Below are 21,703 nucleotides of genomic sequence, written 5' to 3'. Positions count from 1 at the left end.
GTTAAGGGAGAAGACGAGAAAATGTTTGTTCTTGTCCTTTTATGTCGTGAACCTCTCATTCTGCTTCTGTCTTTGCGCAGTGTTTTCCTCTGTTTGCCAAAGCTCGAGATCCTGGATGGCATCCCAAAGCTGCCAGAAGACTCTCTGCCCACCAGACTACAGTTCCCAGAAACCACCAAGATGTGCAACATTTTGTGACATTCTCTCCATGGATGGATGTGTACGGAGTCAGTTCTCCCGATCCTACAACACTTGACGCGGTGACGAGGCTTCAGCAAAGTACTGGTCAGCAGACGTTGAAGTCGCACTGAAGGTTTCATAGAACTGTTCAAGTTATTCACACAAAGTGTGTCAGGTCAGTTGCCGAAAACACACTGACAATGCAGTCACAGGAAATGTAATGGCAATGTGCTACAACGCCATGCAACAACCTTTTTATATGTAGTACCAATTATTAATATCTTTGTAATAGTATTTGTTTTTTGGATATCCTATCTACATTTGATAATAAATAGAAAATACCATGAAGTCTTTTAGCTGTGTTTTTCATCCATTTTGCTAAACTGACTGTGGTGCAGTACAGAGACTGAACTTTGTCTTTGATGGAGGCATAATCAGATTGCTATACGTGACTCATCTCCACCAGCTCGACATCTCTCAGGACTTTGCTGAGCCAACACATTTGCGCTCCTCTATCTGCTACAGACTGCATCGTATTTCTTCAGATACGATTCTCTCGCTGAGCGGAAACGCATCACACGGGGATCTATAATGTTGATTGTCTTTTACAGATTTATGAGTTGATAATCGGTAGTTGTGTCCTTAGTGTCCGTCTGTAATATGTGAGAGGAGTATAACAGGACATCCGCTATCGAGGCCTATCAAACATTTAGTGACCAGACTCCCTGGGATAATGGCCTCTTGTGTCCTCTGACTGACTGGGTAATGACCCATGAGCCGCATGCACCATGGTCACACACACACACACACACACACGCACACACACACACACAGTATTCCTCGGTAGCTTGCGAAGCACTCACATTGACGTGACTTAATTCCTACTGAAAGTGTCTTAGTCCTGTAAAGTGCTTTGGATAAAAGAAAAAACAATGGCGTCCATACTGTCGTACATGAAGCAGTGTTGCCCCCTCCTGTCGGCTGGAGTTGATTTATTCATACATTGCAGCAGCGTATTCTTTAATAATGGTTTCATTTTCAGCCTGCACCTGAAACATAAACACACTTTGTTATCTGATACCTAAGGACATGAGTATGAAGACTGCAACATGTTCCCTCAAGGGAGCACCCATGCACAAAACACACGTCTCAAGTATGAACTGGTGCACGAAAACACACACACACACACACACACACACACACACACACACCGCTCGCTTTCTCTTCCCTCACAGTAATGTGGAGAAACACAATTTAAGCAGCAGATATCTCTCTAACAAGCATACAGCCAGGCACAAACTGCCAGTTACATGCCTCATTGGGATTCGTTTAAGTGTGGAAGATTGTTTGTGCAATTGCGTGTTATATGTGTGTGTGCGTGTGTGTGTGCGTGTGTGTGTGTGTGGAGATAGAGATATAACTTAAGTCTGCAGCTGATGTGTGAGAGATCGTTACTGCTGCAGAGACACGGTATAATGAGCACGCTGGCTCCTCGTGTACCGCAGGCAGGATCCGGGTCTAAAAAGAGAAGCATGGTCTTCAACTGAGGGGTTTCGAGATGTCATCAATGATCTTTGCTGCCCATGTTGACACTATGATCTCTTCCGGTATGGCGGTGAAATAGGAGAGGAGTTTGAGTTGATTTTTCCTATAAAAATGGGCTGAAAAAAAAAGAAGATATTTTCATAGCTCGGAGCTTCAGCTTTCAAGTAAATCTTGCACTGGTGTTAAATGGAAGATGTGAGAATTGGTGGCAGTCGTGTGGGCATGCGTCTCAAGATAGACTCCGGCTGTAGGCATCGACATGTTAAAATTACTCATGCCTGGTAATTCACCCATGAAGTGATGAGAGAGATAGAGAGAGAGAGAGAGAGAGAGAGAGAGAGAGAGAGGAATGTGGAGGAGTTATCTCTCTTGTCACTGTAAAATAAATATGTGCGTCTCCCTGTGGCCCGCTATTAGCACAGTAATGAGACACCTGTTACTCTCGTGCTCCTCCAGCATCCCACAGTTCCTCTGGGGAGATCAACAATCTCACAATAGCAGAGGGATGATGACAGGAAGAAAAAAAAAAGAGGCAAAGAGGGGGGGGGGGGGGGGGGGGAGAAAAGACACGGTGAGAGGCAGAGAGAGAGAGAGAGAGAGAGAGGGAGGAAACGGAGATAAAGCACGGGGACGATGACAGGAAGTGAGAGGCAGAGCAGAAATGGAGACCAAGAGGAGAAGGGATGATTTGATTGTGCCAGGGACAAATGTTTTTTATTAGAGGTAATTGCCTCACTCAGTCAACCCCCCTCTCGTTTGATTTTCATTTCATCCGGATTTGTCGGTTCATTTCCCATGTGAGCGAGTTCACACACAATCTTCTCTAAACCACACAGGGTAAAGAACAGTTGAGAGGATTGGTATTGGGGGGGGGGGGGGGGGGGGGGGGGGGGGGGACACAGGTGGCCAAACCGAGCACCCCATGACATGTAAACTCAACAATGAATATTCAGGATTGATACATATTTATGATCATCTCGTCTGAGGATAAACTTGACGGCGCAATTGCACACAGCTCAAGTCAAGTTATGAGCTTTTCTGAAAGTCAAGATTACGTCCATCAATTGTATTGGTAATGTCAGGCAACAGGGCAACAACAGCAGTGGAGCAGCCCAACAACTTCCTCTGGATCCTTCGTGGGTCTCTGGCAAGCTGCAGATTGATTAACAATTTAGTTGTTGAGCAGCCGCACAACTCTGAGGTCCCTCCAGCCGATAGAACATCTGTAAGAATATTCAGTTGGACAGCTTTCACTATTGGAGCCTTGAGTGCTTTTATCATGTTGTTTGTAAAATGTCTTTTAAGATGGATGCCTTTTCTACTGCAAACCAAATCTACCTAAGGGTACAAACTCAATCAGGGTATGGCCAAGTATTTGTCAATTTGAAGCAGCTGGGTTTTTAAGTAACTATTCTGTCATAAAAGACGAGCACTTGGATGGATCTAAATGGTCATTCAATTATGTCCTTTTCCTTCTCCAATTACTGTCCCTTGATTTTGATTAAAAAAAAATAAAATAAGAAAAGATGTGAAGGAGAAATCCCCAGAAGTAAATACCACAGTGGAAACTTTTCAACACCAAATTCCTACATTTGAACGTTGCTGGAGCGAAGATTGCCAGGACTGCAGAATGTCAATTTCTTTACGAAGCATCTTAAATTTGGAGACTTTTTTTAAATTTTTTTTTTTATCATGGCCGACACTAAATAATAATAATAATACACTTAAATTTAAGAGCATTTATTAATAAATTATGCTTTATGGCATAAAAGCAAAAAGCCACCAACACCATTGGTCCAACCTGCTATTCATTTTAGAACCCCTCTAAAAATATCTAAATATCTTTTCACATACTTACTCATCCTGCCTCCAGTGTTGCTCTCAGCAAAGTGTCACATTATGTTGCTCATCCAGTTTCCCCCCCACAGGCAGCATGGACAGGTCAAAACTATACAGTCTATGAGTCAAAAATAGACCATACTCTGAGGAAAGCTCTGCTTGCTACACAAACATTAAAACAGACTAAATGGTAGCTAACATCCTAAAATACACTTTCGGGTTTGAGTTACACCGACCTAATACTTTGCTGTATTAGTATTCCTCTTATGGACGAGTATCTCCAGGTAGTTTCCCCCTCCAGCCTCCACCGGAGACCCATCCATCCATCCATTTTCCTCCGCTTATCCGGGGTCGGGTCGCGGTGGCAGCAGGTCAAGCAGGCCGACCCAGACCTCCCTCTCACCGGCAACATGTTCCAGCTCATTCTGGGGGATCCCGAGGCGTTCCCAGGCCAGCTGGGAGATGTAATCTCTCCAGCGTGTTCTGGGCCTTCCCCGGGGTCTCTTCCCAGTTGGACGTGCCTGGAAAACCTCCAGTGGGAGGCGTCCAGGAGGCATCCTAATTAGATGCCCGAACCACCTCAGCTGACTCCTTTCGACGCGAAGGAGTAGCGGCTCGACTCCAAGCTCCCTCCTGATGACCGAGCTCCTTACCCTATCTCTAAGGCTGAGCCCGGCCACCCTACGGAGGAAGCTCATTTCGGCCGCTTGTAGCCGCGACCTTGTCCTTTCGGTCACGACCCAGAGTTCGTGACCATAGGTGAGGGTAGGAACGTAGACCGAGTGGTAAATTGAGAGCTTTGCCTTCCGGCTCAGCTCCCTCTTCACCAAGACGGTCCGGTGCAGCGCCTGCTTTACTGCTGCAGCCGCACCGATCCGCCTGTCGATCTCCCGCTCCATCTTACCCTCACTCGTGAACAAGACCCCGAGATACTTGAACTCCTTCGCTTGAGGTAGGCACTCCGTCCCCACCTGGAGGGAGCAATCCACCGGTTTCCGGCAGAGAACCATGGCCTCAGATTTGGAGGTGCTAACTCTCATCCCCGCCGCTTCACACTCGGCTGCAAACCGCCCCATTGAATGCTGGAGGTCACGATCCGAGGAGGCTAACAGGACCACATCATCTGCAAATAACCCCCCCACAAGACCCCCCGAGGGACCCGGTCGAAAGCCTTCTCCAAGTCCACAAAGCACATGTAGACTGGTTGGGCAAACTCCCAGAGCCCCTCCAGTAGTCTTGCGAGGGTAAAGAGCTGGTCCACTGTTCCACGGCCGGGACGGAATCCGCACTGCTCCTCTTGAATCTGAGGTTCGACAAGCGGTCGGAGCCTCCTTTCCAGCACCCTGGCATAAGCCTTCCCCGGGAGGCTTATGCCGGAGACCGGTTACCGTCAACTTTAAACTGCATCAGACAACAATCCTTTGACATCTTTATTCCACACATGGTGGCACACATGGTTCAATGCAATCAAAGTCCCACTTTTTGTATCAAATATATCTGGCGGGGAAATAGTACAAACTGTCAACATTTGTTTTACTATACATGGTACAGTAGAATAAAGACTTTGGAGGAAATCGCATTGGGTTTGTGAATTGAATTCACGACAGCAGTCGACATGAAAAAGCCCCGTTTAAGGCTCAGCACTAACTTCTACACCCTTATCTCTCCTGTCCTATTAAAATGGTGTTGTTTTTTCAAATGTGAAATGACCAAGACCTAGAGTGGGTTTCCAATAATGGAAGGCACATGTCAGTGTGACACTTTCAGCACACAATGTCTTTTGGACTGGCAACATCCAGTGAAAATACTCCTTGGCTTCAGATAGTTGGTAAAAGCTATTATGACACAAACTAGTTCAGTCGGGGGAAATAAAAAAAAATAGAAAACGTTGCATCTTTTTTTTTTTTTTTTTTTTTTTTTTTTTTTTACGATTGTCAGAATTGTTACAATCAACAATAAATAACAGAAAACGACTCGATCGATTGGAATGCAAGATTAAAATGTGAGCTCTATAAAGTATACAGCCGTTTGCATAACACATACATATAAAGGCCTGAACATGAATAACGTCATTTATCTTTGCTTTCTTTACACATACTCAAAGACAGCACATGGTAGAAATACATTCTCTGCCTGTCTGCTCTGAAAAACAGAAGCAGGCAATCAGGCAGACAGAAAAGCAATTGAATAAAAATAAAATATACAGTACGCATCCGTTTTCCGTCCCGACATATTCTGTCCATTTCCACAGTGAGAGACGATCAGTTCCATCCCCACAGAGTTCGCAATGGCATCTTATCTTCCAGGCATAATATCCCAATTTTCCTAATTGGGATTGTGAACGGATGGCTGGTTTTATTCCTTTGGGGAAACAAGGGAAAGAAAGACCCGACAGGCTCTAAGGGCAGCCGAAAAGGCACTGCGACTCGTCTGCTTCCGTCTTACATCTCTGCCCTCCGATTGGTTCCCTTGTTTAGACCAGCCGTGTCCACCTCCACGTCCTCATCTTCGTAATGCTCTTCCTCGTTATTCTCGCCCTCTTTTCTGTAATCCCCGTCCTTTCCCTCCTCGTGTCTTGGTCCCTCATTGGTTTTTACGTCATCCTGGAGCAAAACACAAGCACACAACAAGAGGATGATGATCGTTTCAGACATCTACAGGTATTCACGACACAATATAACTTCTGTGGAAATCACAAGACTTGAATTCCTGTTAACGTCTTAGTCTCGTACTGTTTTTACGCGGCCAGTGGCATTCCAAACTCATTTCAGATATCATGTCATTTCACAGTGTAGGAGTAGAGACAACCAAGTAGACATCACAAAGATCATTTTTCTATACTATTGACAAAAAATATGCAAAAATGTCCCGATAGAATCTATGCTTTGGGAGTCCGTGACGGGGGGGGGAAGAAATGTTTCTCCTGATAATCCGTCCGTAAAATTGGAACTCACAGGATTTTTATTCTTTTGTAAATAAATGGAAGGAGTGGCTCTCGTGCAAAGGTTCAAGAGTGGACCAGTGGATGAATGACGCCGAATGAAGTGAAAGCTCGTCTGAGCTCAAATTACAGAAGTACGTTCACTCTCGAGTATGAAACACCAGTCGGTTAAAGAGGCGAGTGGACTGAGGACCTAAACACTAGGGATTATAAATAAATGAATGTCAGGAGGTCAGTTACAGAAGGGAGGAAGGAGTCAAATGTCTTGTGCAAGGACACATCAGCAAGGTGGGCTGCTGATTGTCATTTATTTTGTATATTACTCAAAATGATACGACTTCTTCAAGTTATTTCTTAGAAATATTAAGACCAACCCAGCGTTTGTCATGTAAACAAGTAAATATGTGACATGAATGTATTGTTTCAGAGTTATGAAATGCGTGTGAGCTCCATTTAAACATATTTCCTCTTCGGAAAAATTAAACCAAACCCGGGTGGTGACTCGACACCCCGACAGACTCGACACCCGATCTCCCACATTTACCAGGACGCGCACAGGCAAAGGGTCAAGTTACAGGGACTTCACACATGCACACGCAGCTTCATCCCCGTGTAGCCACTACAGGTAATACGTCACCGTAGTAAATATTACTCTCCGGATGTGGTGCCAAAAGCATCTTACCGCGTACAACAGGTGCTTTCTAAGCTTTGAACCACAACCAGTTTGGGTTTAAGGGAACAAAACGCACAGATAGCTAGAAATCCTCTGACTCTGGTTCCCTGAAGAATAACCCACCTGTTCTATGTTCTCCTCATTATATGGATTCTCTCCTTCCTCCTCCACCTCCTCCTCTCTCCTCTGTCCACCAGCTATGTCCTCCTGGACCTTCAGGACACCAACAACGAGAAGACAGAATTACACAAAAAACAAATGGCGTGTCATTAGGGCAAGTCTGTTCCTACGCTCCCTCTTATCTCTTGCATTACTTTACTCAATATGCACAGAGTGTTACATACATCGTCCTCTACTCCCTCCTGGTACTGGTCGTCCAGCGCGTCTTCCTGTTGATCCGGATTTCCAGCCAGCTGAACACACACAAATCACACAAGTTTAAACACCACTTAAAGATAATTTATTTTCCTAGATGCTGTGGTTTCTTCCCTTCTCCCCCCCCCCCCTCCCCTCCTATCTGCCTCCAGATCTCAAACTCTCTCCGTCAGTTTCGTCATGCCACCATCATGCCTCGCATCTCCTCTGGCCCCTCCTTACTCACCACCAGTTCCTCCTCCACGGCAGGTTGTTTGGGGCCTGAGCGCGTGTCTTTGTGCTTGGCCGCCGCTGCTGCTGCTGCTGCCGGCTCGTCTTCCTCCTCCACCACGTCCTCCTCCTCATCCTCCTCTCGTACAACCCTGTGCTCCGGCCGGTCGTCCTCAGCCTCCTCAAACTCGTCCTCTCCCTGGTTGTTGGGGTCGTCCTCGGGGTCCAGATCACCTGCACCACCCTACAGAAAAAGAGAGTTAAAAACAACACAGGATTTAAGTAAAGAAGAGGTACAATAACATTGGTATTAGTGCGTTAATATTTGCATTGAATGCATGCAATGAAACAGTAGTGTGGAGGATTTATAACTGAATATGTTGGCAGATAAAAACTGATTGTGGCAGTTAGTGCACTCTAACGATGCATTAATGGCCTTGTTGGTATTCAGAAGCTTTAACAAATCACTGGGTTGACTGACAAGTGGAAGATGGATAGAGGGGAGACAGTGGGCAGGGCGGACGAAAGCATCGATTTGCGGATGGATGGACGTGTGACACATGATACACTGGTGTGAACGTGAAGTGACGGAACGAGCTGAAAGGAGAGTCAGACGATGAGGACACACGCGTTAACAGATGGCAGTGAGCGGGATGGATGGAGAGACCGTCACCTGCTTATGTGGTGGCACTCTGTGATCCGCCTCTTGATTCTCCTCCTCCTCCTCGTGTATCATATGAGTGTCTGTTAACGAACACAAACACGTTCACCGTGAACTCTTCTAACAGCATCAGACAGTGAGAAACGTTCGTTCAGAATATATTTGATATGTTGTACTGTATGTGATGTACCTTCTTCATCGTCAGTGTGACGGTCCTCTTCTCCTTCAACAATATCGTTCCCCATATTCTCATAATTGGTTCTTTTCCTAATGACAGTACAGGGCAGAAAAAAAGAGCACATCAATGAACGTTGAGAAATATACATCTACTGATACATATTTAGCTGTAGAATATATATCATTTGTGTGGTAGAACTGGTCCAGTTTGCACATACGTAGACAAATGATCATGTATATTGAGACCCGCGGCATAGAAATGTAATCAGAGCATCAAATGTTTCCTCTTTTATTGTGTGTGTGTGTGTGTGCGCGTGTGTGTTACTGACAGGATCAGAGAACGATTTGTTTGGCGAGTGGCAAACATTGAATTACAACTTCCAGTTCACCAGAGGGAGATTTTGTTATTGCTCAGGTTAATCAACGCAACGCTAGTCTCAGTAATTCATCTTTTTTTTTTTTTTTTTTTAAGTTAATTACAAAAATGTCCGAGAGCCATGGTTGACTGAGCTGCTGATTCTCTATCTCCAATGCGGCCTTTGAGCTGATGTAGCGACAAGACTGAAGATAAAACACACCCCGTTTGGTTCATTTCACTTTGTTCTTTTCAAATGAACACTTGTAAAGCAATAAAATCTAACAACATTTTAAAAATGATTTGAAGAGGACAAATGAAATTGCATTTAGCTCCTTTGTACTGGCTTAGCAAAAGTATGAAAGTTCATTTTTTTTGGTAACTTGAGCAAACTCCTCCTGCACCATTTCAATTGACTGCAGCTCTGATTGGAAGTCTGACCTCTGGTGGTCCTCTCTCAGCAGCTGCTCCCGCCTGTCGGCCTCCTTGTGCTGCTGCTTCTCTCTCTCCTGCTCCTGCTTCAGCCTCTGCTCCCTCTCCTTCAGCACCTGGTCTCTCTGGACCTTCAGGGCATCCTGCCTCGTCTGGACCTGCCTGCGCTCCTCGGCCCGCTGGGCCTCCAGACGCTGCTGCTCCTGCTGCTGCTCGTAGGCAGACTTCACGCGCTCCACCTGGGCGTGCGCCTCCTCCTGCTGCTCCGGATGGAGGCCCTTTTGAGGAGACAACTAGATGAGAGCAAATCAAACACACAGAGCTGTTGCTAATTTGAGACAAGAATGTGGAGGCAAGGTATAATTCATCCTTTGGGAGAAGTTTAATAGATGAGAATGATGGCGTAGAACAATGAACACGACACATAATGAGCAAGCTGTCATTAATCAAAGAAGTAAACGCTGAGGAAAGGTTGCAACTCATTCCAGGTCCTCTGGGATTTAAGATAAATGATAAGCACTTCAATCTGAGCGGTAGCAAGGACACACGTCTCATTTATGATTACAAGGTTTGTTATGTTGCTTCAATCAGCTACTTTGAAAAGTTTCAACCACACCGTGTGTTTACAAGTCACTATAAATTAGTAACCGAGATACAGAAAATTAAAGCCAGTTTAAGGCCCGTTTAGATGAAACTGAGCAGTCTGCACCAGTTCTAACCGGTTGTGGCTGGCGTCTCTGTCGGTCCAGGGCGTTCTCGTCCGGCTGTTGCTGTTCTGGCTCCTCCTCTTCGTCCTGTGGCTGGTCCGGGTCCTCCTCCAGCTTCTGAGGTTGTCCTGCTTGAGCCATCTCCTCCTCCGCCAGCTCCCTCTTCCTCTCAGCCTCTCCCTCTCCATCCTCCTGCTGGGATACGGTGGGGTGGGACTTGATCTCCTCCTCTTGATGGTCCAGCTGAGGACAAAGCAGCAGGAGATATGATGATCAGATTTGTGTGTTTGTACACTAACAGTATGCCTTTTCTTGTTGATAATAACATGACCTCAAAGAATCCCACATTACCTTGGACTCGGTGTTCGGGTGAACCTGGTGATCGTCCTCGTGGGCGTGCTCTCCTTTCTGTGGCTGTTCCAGCACTGTGGTCTGCTGGGCTTCATGAATTTGGGACTCGGGCGCAATGGCGGCTGCTTGCGGCTGCTGGGGGGGGGCAGGGTTTTGTTCCTGCTGTCTCAGATTAGCCACCCGGTTCAGGGACTCCCTCACCTGCTTGTATTCATCCACCTGCATCTAAAGGGAACAACATAAACAGGTTGGCTAAGAGTGACCATCCTGGGACAATTGTGTGATGCTGCTCGATTTTCAGTATAAAAAAATCCCATGTGTGAACCTCTGGGACTTGTAAGAGAATAGGCTGGATATTGATGCTATACTAGTGGCAATAACGTTGAACATGCTTTTCTACAATACTCTTGCTTCCTAATTTAAAAAGACGTCGAGTTGTGAAATTGTCAATGTTATTTTAACACAAGCGGTCCTAAGATTTCGCCTGAATTAAAAACAACCTCAAATTATAATGATACAAAAACAGAAATATCTTATTGACGCAAACAAGTCTATTCATCTGATGATTTATTAAATGCCAGCTTTTGGGATTTAAAACTTAGACTGTTTTAAATCCTCTGTGTTGCAGACAGATTTCAGCCAGCCAAAGGATAAAGACACCAAGAAGTGCTGAACAATTCAATCAGTACTGAGGTTTGATACCCAGCCCTGAAGACAGACAAACATGCTGTACGCTATTACATGTGAATGGGTCAAATGAAAAATCATTATAGTAGTAATCATGTAGGTTATATAGTCATTATTCAGAAACTAACTTTATTTAGCCACCTACATATCTGCATCTGGGGAACAATTATACATTTTAACATGATTTGCTGTGGCGATGCAGACATTTCTTCCAGTTCAGACCATCACACCATTAAAAGGACACCATCCTCTATACACACACACACACACACACACACACACACACACACACACACACACACACACACACACACACACACACACACACACACACACACACACACACACACACACACACACACACACACACACACACACACACACACACACACACACACACACACACACAAACAAACAAACAAACCAGGCCAGAGGGTTACATTTAAAAAACTCTTGCTAAAACCCTCCCTCCCCTCTTTATCCTGCTCCACTCCCTCTATTATATCGTTCTGGCTGATTGGCTTGAACGTGCTTTAGATGTACCGTTCTGACAGCCCTGACTAAACCAAACCCCGAGGACAAGAGAAAGAGTGTGTGTGTGTGTCCATCCAGACGCAGTGATGGAAAACAGGACAGGCTTTAAAATAAATTAGCAAATGCAGACAGACAGACAGACAGAGAGAAGGGAGAAGAGAAGACAGTGAGTGAGTGTCCATTAACGCAGACAGAGAGGAGGAGAGCAGAGCACTGTGTATTCAATAAAACATTCAGGCATTTCAAAAGGTCAGTCGTGGGGAGAAACAGCAAACATCTGATCTAATTACCCAAAAACCAAACAGAAACTGGGGCATCTTTTCTTCTTCTCTCCTGGGGATTACGCAGTCCGCTACAATAAACATTTTTATTACGAAGGTTTGCTTTATTAGGAAGGTTAAAGTAAAAGGATAAAGTTTGGCTGAGAGGAATGCAGAGCAGGACTTGCTCTCCAGTTGTCTTTCATCAGCTCATTCGGATTATTGACAGACTGTACAGCAGCAGCAGCAGAGACTCCCCCCTCACCTGGCTGTTTCTCTCCATTAACACCGCCCTTGTGTCCGTTAGCTCCGCCGCTAACATGCTAAACACACAAACCCACTCGCACGACAAACTAAAATGCGACTCTCCTGCCTCTCTGTGTGTCAAAATCTCACCGAGAGCCTTTGAATGCACCAGGCAATAACATTTGCAGCAGTTGACGGGAAGACAAATACGTGAGCAAAATACTTGCGACGCAGCAATTCAGCATCAATCAGCTGTTGTCTTCAGTGACAGGAATAAACAATGAGACCTGCTGCCGTCCTACCTGAGCTGCAGCCAGCGCACTCTTGTGGTCTTCCAGTGTCAGTGCGAGGTGGTCGTGGGATGACTTCAGGTTCTGATGCTGGACCTGGACAAACAAGTGCAAACAAAAAGCTTGAACTTTCATTTTATTGCCCAAAATATTTAATATAAAGTAAAATGTAAGATCTGGCACATTTTAATGACTGGCAACTTTATTTCTTCCATGTCAGAGCACAAATAGCACACGTTGTATGATGCATGTGACAGTTATACTAGAACTAGTCCGACCTGTGCATCCTGTAGCTGTGTGTGGATGTCATGGTGGGCTTTCCTCAGCTGCTTATTTTCCTCTCTCAGGTTGTAGACATTATCTGCAATCACAAAAACAGCAAACACGTCAACGGAAAGCATGCATCTGAACAGGAAACACAGGAAACACAAACAATATTCTACTTCAACATATTTGCATGAATAATAACAACCACTTGTGTTTTTTTATATTTCTTTTTTATCCTTATGACTTCAACCATGCAGTATTTTAATAAGTCAAAATGTTTACTGATGACACCACTCCCACACTGCTGCTACTGTATGTTTGCGTCTGTACCTTTGAGGTGGGAGATCTCGGACTCTTTAACCTGCTGCACTTGCTCGTAGTGCTCTTTGTGTTCGTCCAGCAGCCGGTTGTGGTCCTCGCCTTGGACCTGGTGCTGCTCCTGCAGGTCATAGAACTGCTTCTTCAGGTCGTCGTGCTGGTTCTTTAACCCAGAGAGAGGAAGGATGTAGTGTGGTAAGGCCAGAGAGAGTGTGTGCCAAATACAGACAGAAAAAAAAGAAGGTTAAATATGAGGATGTCAAGAAGTAAGAAACCCACAATGTGAGAATGTGATTGTGTATAAAAGGATTTGAATGATTTATACCTTTAGCATCTGATGCTGCACTTGTAGAGAACCGAATCTGTTGCCGGAGTCTTGCTGTTTGAGCATAAAAACAAAAGAAAACATTTTCTTACTTCAGCAGTTATTGGGAAAAGTGAAACTAGTGACTTTGTAGGTCAGGCTCGCTGGCACCGTCTCAACTCATAATAGTGAAGAGGTGAATTAAAGCCGACAGCGGCAGTTGTTCAACAAAGCAATGCAAGACGACGTAAAACCGACGGGTGGCAAGAGACACAATATATAAAAGTGTAGAAAAGAAAGACGCTGAGTCACAGCAGAAGTGAAACGTGTGTGGAAACATACCTTCTCCTTGTTCAGTGACTGTTGTGCATCAAGTTTATAACCCAGATAGTCTAGAAGACAGAAACAGCACAGGTCAGCTTATCTTTCATGTTTTCAACAAGATGGAAAATTGTGCGTTAACGTGATAAATGCTTTTGATGGAAAAGAAAAGGGTACGACACTATGATGCTGACTTATGAGCTTCATTTTGATGCCTTGTAAACTCAAACCCACTTCATTTCATTAACACGTTAGTCCATTCATAAGTATGACACGCCGTCCCTGAATCAGACGTCCTCTTACAGCACACATCGTTATAGTGTTACAAAACCAACACTGTTGTACTGCTACACAGCTCAGCTGCTGCAGATGGGGTTTTAAAAATGTTCACGGTGGGTACATCAGTTAGAATGACCCTTTCATCTGTTAAATAATTGTATTACATTGCATCTATTTAGCAGATTCTTTTGTCAAAAGGTGACTTATAATAATAATCTCATCAAAGAATATATGTACCATAGTACACCAAACTGTAGTCTAATATTCATTGTACCCAATGATGTGCAGTCTCAGAATTTGAACTTTCCAAAGCTCCTTTTTAAATGGAGATAAACTTCAAGAGTCAGAATTGAACGTAGACGTTATTTTTCTCACCTTCTTTGGCCTTTTTGTGCTCCAAGCGCTCCTTCTGAAGAGACTTCTCTAACCTGGAGCGATGCTCGTACACCACTGAACATGGAGGGAAGGAGAGAGAGAACACACAACGGTTTAGTGAGTTTGAACAACTTAACAAACGGAGCCGTAACACAAATATGTGCACTGCACAAAACGTATGCACCCACAAACGCTTAAACATTCCGTTCAGAGAGGTGGACAGAAACAGGAAGTGCATTTTAAGCTTGATATGAGAGCCAGGTGTGATATTTATTCAACCGCACTGTGATCTCCATCGGCACAAAGCTGTGGTATTCCTCACAAGGCTGTCGGTCAAAAGCTTTTTACAAATACTACGAGTTTGGTTCAGGCTGCTTCAGCGCCTGGTGGATGGCGTCTAAGTATGCTTATTTCAACTGTAAGCCAGTCGTCTCTCCACCCACCCCTGGTAAAATAGTTTTAGGTGACGCATTCTGTAACCTCGATATGTGCCAAGTGACAATAATAGTCCCTCCCATCAACGCTTTGGTCATAATAAACATTTGGTAATGCGTCAGTTAATTTGTTAAAAAAAATCTATTGTCTCACAACTTAAATGTGAAAATAGGGACCAAATGTAAATTCACAATTTAAAAACAATCTATTCTGGCACTGATCCCTTATGGTGGTGCTGGGCCTCTGGCTCAACCATCAGTTTCTTACATGTTCTCTCTGACTCTCCAACCTTGGGTTGGGGGGGGGGGGGGGGGGGGCTGGGCAGTCAAACTGATGATGTGGCTGTTCTTCCTTCTGAGTGCCAACTCAACAGATTTTGGGATAAACTGAGACACACAATCGTGTGACAATAATTCCATGAGGATAACAAAACTATGGAGGAGAGAAGGGTGGAAGTGGGCGAGAGAGAAGCAAATTTAGGAACAATGGAAGATTTAAAAAAAGAAAGAAATGCGAGAGTGAAACAGAGGAAAAGCTGACTCAGATGAGACGGGCACACACAGGGTTAAGATAGACAGACAAACCGGAAGAGACTGAAGGGAAAGAGACAGTCACGGAAACACGGAAACACACACACACACACACACACACACACACACACACACACACACACACACACACACACACACACACACACACACACACACACACACACACACACACACACACACACACACACACACACACACACACACTTAAGGTAGCTTGTGATTACCTAAATCTAATCAAGGACAAACATTAAATTGACGCTGATTATCTAAATAGCTTAACTCGTCTAGTGACTAAATTAAAAAGGTATCAGGTCCAAGATTTCCACTTGTGTTTCCTTCACATTTCCTGTCCGTTCCCAGAGTGTTTCAGCCATTCAGTCCGTTGACAAACCAGCGGACACTGTGCCTCATTTGAAACCCTCTTCTAGTCCAGCTGATGTAATGCCCTCACAGTTTCTATTAGAAGTTTGGAATGCGGTTGCCTCGTCTGCTCAATATGGTGAACACTTCTCTTCCCTACCGGCTGCATCCTCCTCTAAACACCTGGCCTTGATCCCTCCATAGAAGGTTTCCAAACATCTGTTTACAGGTTATTTGAAAAAAATCACAGCACACGATCTGCCCTTCTCAGAATCACATGTGACCTTTTAATGAATGCAGATGCTGGAGATTGCTCTATTCTCATCTTGCTGGGCTGAAGTGAAGCCTAGAGACTTGATGCAGTAAGCCATGGATGAAGGCATGTTGCTGAACAGACTTCAGCAGTGGGTTGGTGTGTTGAACACAGCCTTGCAGTGGGTTTCAGCATATTGGTCCTACTGTATGTTCTTTAATCGGTGTCAGTATCTGCTCTTCAGCCCCGACAACATGAGGAGTGCCCCAGGGTTCAATTGTAGGACAAATCTTATTTTACTTATCTTACCTTTATTCTTGTATATTTGTTTACATTGTGTGTTTTGTGTAAAGCACTGCACATTTTTTATAGCAATAAAATGTGCTATTGAAATTTTTGTGACTATGACCTTTATACTGTAATCAGTGAGCCATGAATGGACTCTGGTCTGAGCAGTTCCCACTGTAAACAATACAACGTTGTCCAAGATGCATAATGCTACAACTTCACATGATAAGATTGTTTCAGGAGTAACATGTAGTTTAGTAATTGTTAAAATGGCTAAATACAACAAACTTCAAACAAGCAAAATTCCAAACGATTCCATTTCTTTTGGTATGAACTGACTGCATGAACTTCTTTAAACCTCTCTGATCAGACGGACGTCTAAGATACATGAGAACAGGGAGGTTTTATTCTACGTATTAGAGGCTCTGTACCCTCTGTGCCAAAGATGAGGCCATGTTGTTCTTAGGTCAGCTCTGTTCAGGCCACTCCACACACACACACACACACCCTCTCTCTAGGGGACAACATGGACAAGCAGGGCAACAAAGAGGCTACAGTCTAAAAAAGGTCATTTGAATTATCAAAACCCACTAATAGTCCCACAAGGCAAAGTCATAATTTACATGCAGAGACTCAATGTGCCACACAAAAACAACTTTTTATAAAACCTATCAAGAGAAGGTAAAGAAAGGAGAGGAAGAGAAAAAAAACTGGTTTAAAAAAAATGACATGGATTTTGTTTTTCATTTCTTGTTTCGGCTTCTTTGCATTTTAAAGCGATATCAAAAAACTACAGCCTCAAAATTACCTTATTACCTAAAGCTGGAGACCTCCAGTCATGAATGAATGTTCCCACAGTCAAATGTGTAATGAAGTACAGACCAATGTTCTGTAAAAAAAAAAGCAACAACATCCCCTCGAGCTTCCAAACACACACTAACTGACTTTACAGCAGCCCTTATCTCGTTCAGACCTCAGTGAGCATGGGAATGAATGTTTGAGGTTCCCCCCTTGGACCGATGAGCGTTTCCCTGAAGGTGTGGTTAAAGAGCATCGGCAGAGCGGGAACAAGGGAGCTCTCTGTGGTGGTGACCTTCACTGGCCTACTGGTTAACATGTGGAGAACACTGGTTTGGTTAGATTTGGCAACGTTGGCGTGCACAGGGAAATGCTATCAATCACACAGAGAAATTGGCTGAAAGATTGTTTTTCAGCAGAGTTGCCCCTCGCCCGCCCCACCCTTGTTCGGTACACTCGACACAGACCTTAGCTTAGTCCAATAAAGCACACAGTGTTGTGTGAGCTCTGTCTATTTTGCCTGCGTTGATCAAAGAGCTCACAGAGTACCTGAGCTGTGTACACGCGGTAATGACTACTGTCTCCAACAGGTTATCTGACACACACAAGTCAATCCCCTCCACAGCTAGGTCAAGCCCTGCATTGGGCCACAACACACAAGCTGATCCAGGATCACATCCGGTCACAGAAGTGAAAACGTGTATAAACAACGTCGGCTGTTTTCATGAGTAAAATACAATATTTTCAAGCAAGTGAAATTTTTTTAAGTTTACCTCACCGCTTTCATCGCACTACAGCTCAAACATGTAGTACAATATACAGTACATACTGTATAAAAGACATCTATATACACACATACACACACCAATTTTCCTCTCTCATTGTAATTCCTGTGGCTTTCTTTCTACCTCCTACTAGTAAATATAACCCACACGGGTACTTTTATATCCAGTAAACCCATACGTCCATAAAACTAGACAGAATATTGTAAATGTCCCCGCTGCGGGACTAATAAAGGATTATCTTATCCTAAATTAGTGATTTGGGACAACCAGATAATGGACTTCCTGACAAAAAGGTTCAAGGGCGGAGAGATTTGGACATTTTAAAACCCAGACCCAACATCTTACAAAAGTCCCAGTAACAAATTCTACAAAGAAAGAAGTTATTTAAAGAAAGTCCATCTGTAACTCAAAGAACAATAGTATTCATTGTATCTCATGGACTGCTGAGAGAAGAGTTGTAATAAACAGGAGGCGGCTACAGTGTTGGTGGTGCACCAGACACATTCATCAGAGTGCATGCAAAACCACAAAGTGCCAGTTAATCCTTTTAAATGACAACTGTGGGCGACAGTGAATCAATACAGCTGGCTCGCAGCCCCCCCGAGCTATGGCCTACCTCTAAATATAGGACACAAAAAAAACAGCAATCAAAAGGCAGCCGTGGATATCAAGTGGCCCGGAACTTGTGATGGGACCGAGCGATCCATCGCGTCACAATGAAAGTAAGGGTGTGGCGCACAAGTTGAGGGTTGCAAAACGGGAGTGGAGCAAAATCCACTTCATGCAACGTTGTCACGTTATACTGTCACACTCTCCAAAGATGAAACAGGAGCCATTTGTGTAACGTCCACCTGAAACTGACTGAAAGAAGCTGCTTAGCTCGAGGCAAACAGACATTCAGTTGAGGTGGGATTTGTACAATGTCTTACTTTAAGTAGTTTGTTCTTTTATCGAGTTAAATGTGAGACAACTGACTCCCCCCGTCTGACTATCTTTGTCTTACAATGAACACAATAAGAAAAGCATGATAAAGGTTAAAATGACATTTCTGATAGGTTGCGACTTCCTGACTACTGGTTAGGTGGATCAAAGGCTGCATGTAATTACCCGGTCCAGAGTCTGACACACACTATTAGACTCCCTGATGTGGGCACAGACCGTGTTCTCTAATAGATGGAGCCGTGCAGAGGGCGAGCTCTCCGCCCAGCTGTACATTTTAAATTGATGGCATAATGGCATGACACAAAACCTCACATCCTGTCAGCACAGGAACTGTGTTTATATGGAGGGAGTACATCTGGGAGGGTTACCTCAGGACCATCCTGTTTAAATTTGTTTTTGTAGAGTGGAAAGCACGCAAGAAGCTAAACATCAATGTCATCATGTTTCATGAGTGTCACTTAATAACTGGTGGCTCTGCTAACAGATCTCTACAATGCAGGTAAAGAACAATCTCTGGTCCAAATGCAAACTAACTGGTCTCCCCCTTCATCAAATTCAAAACACAGGACTGGAACTAGAGTAGAAATGATTATTTGATTAATTGAAAAGTAGATCTTTGAAAGTAGATTTGCTGTTTTTCTTAGTCTTGTGTTCCACTAAATTGATCACTTCGGGGTGACAGACTGTCGATCAGACCAAACAAGCTTCTTGAAGACATCAACTTGGGTTCCGGGGCCTGTTTCTCCATTGGGTATTACACCAATACTATTAATATCTTTTTAATGTAAATAATCGTCAGTTGTATCAGTCAGTCCCCATCTTCAACATGCTATTTTAACAACTAAACATAAGTTATTAATGTATTACTCCACAATAATAGGTTTGTTTACATCTATACCGTATGTAAACATGGGACTAAAACATACGCGTTGACAGAGAGATAATAAAATACAAGGAAACGGTTCTGTCAAAATTCAAAGTGTTGCAAACAATATCAGGACGGTGCAGCACCCAAGCTGGCTAAACCCTACAAATGGTTTTAAAAATAAGCCAATACTGTATGTAACAGTTACATTGTAACTTTGTAAACCCTTTGCTTGGAACCAAGGTGAGTGGGCCCTCTTTTCCCTCAGCCCCGGCTGACAGAAGCAGATGTTCTGGCTGACCTCGTGACTTTTAAAGAATACCAATCTGTATACGGTTGCGGTGAGCCTGCGGACACAGGTGACTACATCCAGGTGTGTGTTTATGTACGTGTGCACGTGCTTCACGCCCTACAGTCTGCAGTAAACCCCACTTGTAGGTATAGTGTGGGGGGTCGAGTTTCAGTCTTGTCAGTACCCTAATGCAAAAGGCAGACCCTGTCCAAACTCTCCGGACAAATCTGCTCAGTCCTGAACCGGGTTTATCACAGGATTGGGTTACCTAGGGCCATAGGTCAAAGACAGGTTCTCAGGAGATCACTGCTGGGTTTATATACAGTATAGCTCCAGTTCAACTAACGTTAGGTCAGACGGCAGACAAACAAATCCAGTGGAGTCATTCTTGCATTTAACACACATACAAGCGCGTATTTTGATACAGTGTAAACGTTCGCAGCATTGCGTGCTACAACCACCCACTGTATATTTAGGTTAAAACGGACTAAATGTAGATGTTTCCAGGTGCTAACGGGATGCCGAACTGAGCAATGCTTAGTAATAAACCGTATTAAATCCTCAAGTTTGTTTTAACAGGTGTATGCGTTAACAAAACGATAAAACTGAAGTTTTGTTAGCGGAGTCTGGCGTGTCATTCCCCCCCGGAAAAGGAGAACCGAGTTCTCACTCACCTGAATACCCTTTCCTCACATCACCACCCTGTGCGCGTGTGTGTGTTTTTGTACCTTGGAGCTGTGCAGAGAGGGACTCTTGGTGTTGCTGGTACTTCAGCGCCGTCGCCTCGGTCCTCTTGAGCTGTCTGTGCATCTCGTAGGATATCATGCCGCCGTACATCATCCCGCACACCACGGTGACCAGCAGGAGACACTGGAAGATCCTCCGCTGCCTCCGGGAGCACACCCCGCTTCCCATGTCGGACCCCCACCCCACCCCACCCCTCCGCTGCTGGAAACTTCCCGACACAACTTCTTTTTTTTTTTTTTTACCTCCTGACGAAGACGTGAAGAAACCCTTCCTCCTCCCCTCACTCTCCGAGCATTTCCAAGCAGAAAACACGCGTTAAATGCGAATATGTACCGATGGATACATTGTTTTCTTTTAGCATAGCCACGTCCACTCGAGACTCTTCCTCCTCCCCCCTGCGACTTCAAAGTCGCCGCTCAGATTTTTTTGCTTCACTTCCAAACGTCAAAACTCGATGCTCTGCAGCGATAAAAACCCGAGGCTGACGACTCCCCGCTTTGCGTCCACGTTTCGTTTCTTGCAGACGTGAACTTTTTTTCCCGACGCAATTCAAGGTGAGCTTGTGGGAAAGTTTAAAAACTCAAAGTCCCAGACGAGGCCTCCATAGCACCTTTTAACTCCAGTTACGTGTCAGCCCCAGCAGCTGCCTGCCATCGTAGCACAACTCTGAAGGAAGTCCCTCCTCCGAAAAAAAAAAAAGAAATCATAAAATTTCCCTATTCCCGCCCTCAGAGAAATAGATTTGATCAATTGGTCGCCAGAAAGCTCGATCAAAAAAGCAGTGAGGTGTGAGGGTTTAGAAGGTTAGACCCCTGTAGTTTCCCCAAATATACTGTTAGAACATCTTAGGTACCCTACAAATAGTTTGTTATCATAGCTACAAAATACCAGGAATGTTAGAGACACGAAGAGTTTAAAACTGTAAATTATTGCTGTGTAAATTATGTTGGAATAAAATACTCATAGCATCATAAATGTGCAAAACAATTAACTATAATATCCACTAAATAAATCTACAAGTGTAAAACATTAGAAATTACTTGGCAGTGATGATTGATTA

At 44.2% G+C, this 21,703-nt stretch overlaps 1 protein-coding gene across 1 annotated transcript; it reads right to left on the bottom strand.

The window, feature by feature from the left end:
* Positions 1-4,980: 4,980 nt before the first annotated feature.
* Positions 4,981-21,692, bottom strand: golim4a (golgi integral membrane protein 4a). The gene is made up of 16 exons (XM_076100412.1): positions 20,625-21,692; positions 14,328-14,402; positions 13,695-13,744; positions 13,374-13,427; positions 13,061-13,211; positions 12,742-12,824; positions 12,476-12,559; positions 10,447-10,671; positions 10,108-10,338; positions 9,398-9,666; positions 8,615-8,691; positions 8,437-8,507; positions 7,780-8,007; positions 7,523-7,591; positions 7,302-7,391; positions 4,981-6,167 (listed from the first exon to the last, which is right to left on the bottom strand). Exons 1-16 carry the CDS (start codon positions 20,809-20,811, stop codon positions 6,006-6,008), a joined length of 2,106 nt encoding a protein of 701 aa, XP_075956527.1. The 5' UTR covers positions 20,812-21,692; the 3' UTR covers positions 4,981-6,005.
* Between the last annotated feature and the right edge of the window lie 11 nt (positions 21,693-21,703).

Source organism: Anarhichas minor, unplaced genomic scaffold (genome assembly GCF_050575085.1).
Source record: "Anarhichas minor isolate MPS153535 unplaced genomic scaffold, ASM5057508v1 ptg000026l, whole genome shotgun sequence".
Taxonomy (NCBI): domain Eukaryota; kingdom Metazoa; phylum Chordata; class Actinopteri; order Perciformes; family Anarhichadidae; genus Anarhichas; species Anarhichas minor.
This window is presented reverse-complemented; position numbering and strand designations above follow the sequence as displayed.

What these genes read in the sequence shown, in the direction of transcription:
- golim4a (XM_076100412.1), bottom strand. Translation starts at nt 20,811, where the DNA reads ATGGGAAGCGGGGTGTGCTCCCGGAGGCAGCGGAGGATCTTCCAGTGT. An exon ending in TGCAGCATCAGATGCTAAAG is followed by an intron (nt 13,212 to 13,373) that starts GTATAAATCATT and finishes TCTGGGTTAAAG; the next exon opens with AACCAGCACGACGACCTGAA. An exon ending in CACAGCTACAGGATGCACAG is followed by an intron (nt 12,560 to 12,741) that starts GTCGGACTAGTT and finishes TTGTTTGTCCAG; the next exon opens with GTCCAGCATCAGAACCTGAA.